Source organism: Diuraphis noxia, unplaced genomic scaffold, assembly GCF_037042655.1.
Source record: "Diuraphis noxia isolate RWA-SAM2 unplaced genomic scaffold, SU_Dnox_SAM2 contig0002, whole genome shotgun sequence".
Classification (NCBI taxonomy): domain Eukaryota; kingdom Metazoa; phylum Arthropoda; class Insecta; order Hemiptera; family Aphididae; genus Diuraphis; species Diuraphis noxia.
In genome coordinates this window covers 46,924,207-46,926,318 of record NW_028301712.1, presented here as the reverse complement: position 1 = coordinate 46,926,318, position 2,112 = coordinate 46,924,207, and the positions used below count along the sequence as shown (strand labels likewise).

Here is a 2,112-nt window from a genome sequence, read left to right as displayed (position 1 = left end):
AAAACGCGAAAATTCGCAAGTAATTTTGAAGTTGAAAAATCATAAAATTTTTTTTGTTTATAACTAAGGATTAAAAATACAACACTAAGTTTTCCGTAAGTTTTCCTTCAAGTAGCTTTAGAGAAAACTCGATGTATCATTATAGGAAAAACTTTAAATGCGTTTGAATTTTAAATTTTTACGAAACAGTGTAACGATAACGATTTATCCTCAAACGATTTTAAATATATTTTATTATTATTCAAAAAGTATAAATCGTTGATACTTGATAATTTTACCAGTTATTTAGATTATCATTTTCTTTACACGATTTAATTTTTAAAACATTTTGACTTTTTTTGAGATATTTATAAAAAACTGAAATTTGCAATTTTTCTGAAACATTTTTTTTGAAGTGAAATTTTTTTGGCCCAATCAAAATACTTGACAATTTAATACAAAATTCCTCATAAGTTATTCTTATAGTGATTAAAAAATTATAAGAATACATAGGCACAATTTTATTAGCATTTGAAGTTCAAATATTAACAAAAATTCGTCAAAACCATGAATATTTGCAAATTATTTTGTAGTTCAAAATTCATAAAAATTTTTATGTTTATATCTAAGGTTAAACAATTCAACACTAAGTTTTTCATAAGTTTTGCTTCAAATAACTATAGAGAAAATTTGAAGCGTCATTATAGGAAAAATGTTTTGAGGGTTTGAGTTTTAAATTTTTATTAAATCGCGTAACGATAACGATTTATCCTCAAACCAGGTATATGTTTAACTAAGATAAAATAAGCCTTATCTAATCGTTATAAATGGAGAGCGAGTATGGTGATATCTCGTTACACTGTGAAGTAAGATGACTGTGTGCAGGAAATTTTTTGAAATCTTTTTTTGCATTGAGAAGTGAAGTTTTTGAATTTCTTAAATCTAAAAATATTGGTGATTTGACTACAGTTTTATGAAGACATACAAAGTATTTCATTCATCAAGTCTTTTCTTACTGATTTGACATCTCATTTAAATATTTTAAATTTAAAACTGCAAAGTAGTGGACAAAATATATGTCAGCTTTTTAGTAATATTGAAGGTTTTCGGAAAAAATTAGAAGTATTTAAAAACGCATTAGAAAACAATGAAACTACATATTTTCCATCATGTCAAGAAATTAAAAAAATTGAAAATCAATCGGTATGCTTTATTGAATTTAAAAATATAATTACAAAACTAATAACAGAATTTAATTCACGATTTAAAGATTTTTATATATTGAAACCTAAATTTGAATTATTTAACAACCCAAAGACAGTTGATATCTCAGCACAACCTCCCGATTTTCAAATGGAGTTATGTGGTTTACAAGAAGATTGTTTTCTTCAATCAAAAGTAAATTTGCCTCCTGAAGATTTTTGGAAACTGTGTTCGCAAGAAAAATTCTCAACATTACGGAATTTTTCTCTTGAAATTTTATCATTATTTGGCAGTACGCCAGTACGTATATTTGTGAATTGGCATTTTCTACAATGAATTTATTCAAGTCTAAATCAAGAAACCGTCTTCAAGATTCGTCTTTAGAATCATTAGCCACCACAGGGTGTTCAATTGAAATTGATAAATTGGCTACTGAAAAACAATGCCAATCATCACATTAATAGTTTATTTTTTATTGTCATAAGACATTCCTAGCCTAATTTATTTTTTTAGTAATTTTTTGATAATTTTAAACATGAAAACATTAAATAATAATAATAATTAATAATTTGTGCATTATATAAAATAAAATATAAATAGGTAATAATATAATTTCTTTCTTCTGGCGGCCCCCGGTGTTTTTATGAAAGTGTAAATTGGCCCGCCAACTACAAAAGGTTGGACCACCCTGATATAAAGTATTATGAATTATGATAACTACATGCAATGTTTTTGGAAAAATTGATTAACCATGTCTCATGCAAAATGCGTCCTAATTGAAAAATAAAATATTTGTTTCAAAATAGAATAATATATGACAATATTTAAATTTTAAATATAATATAATATCCTAGACCAGCGTTTCCCAAACCATGGGATTTCATCAAACCCATTTTTTGATGGGTCGCTACTCGCGGTTACGATTACAGT

At 26.0% G+C, this 2,112-nt stretch overlaps 1 protein-coding gene across 1 annotated transcript; it reads left to right on the top strand.

Annotated features, from left to right (window-relative positions):
* The first annotated feature begins 806 nt into the window (after window positions 1-806).
* On the top strand, window positions 807-1,643 carry LOC149058576 (general transcription factor II-I repeat domain-containing protein 2B-like). Its single transcript, XM_089218407.1, has 4 exons — window positions 807-845; window positions 949-1,182; window positions 1,297-1,482; window positions 1,530-1,643. The coding sequence occupies exons 1-4, from the start codon at window positions 807-809 to the stop codon at window positions 1,641-1,643; spliced, it is 573 nt and encodes a 190-aa protein (XP_089074533.1).
* Window positions 1,644-2,112: the final 469 nt, after the last annotated feature.

Excerpts from the sequence above, each read along its gene's own strand:
- LOC149058576 (XM_089218407.1), top strand. The coding sequence starts at position 807 with ATGGAGAGCGAGTATGGTGATATCTCGTTACACTGTGAA. Across the intron at positions 846-948 it reads ATATCTCGTTACACTGTGAA|TTTTATGAAGACATACAAAG; the intron begins GTAAGATGACTG and ends ATTTGACTACAG. Across the intron at positions 1,483-1,529 it reads CATTATTTGGCAGTACGCCA|TCTAAATCAAGAAACCGTCT; the intron begins GTACGTATATTT and ends AATTTATTCAAG.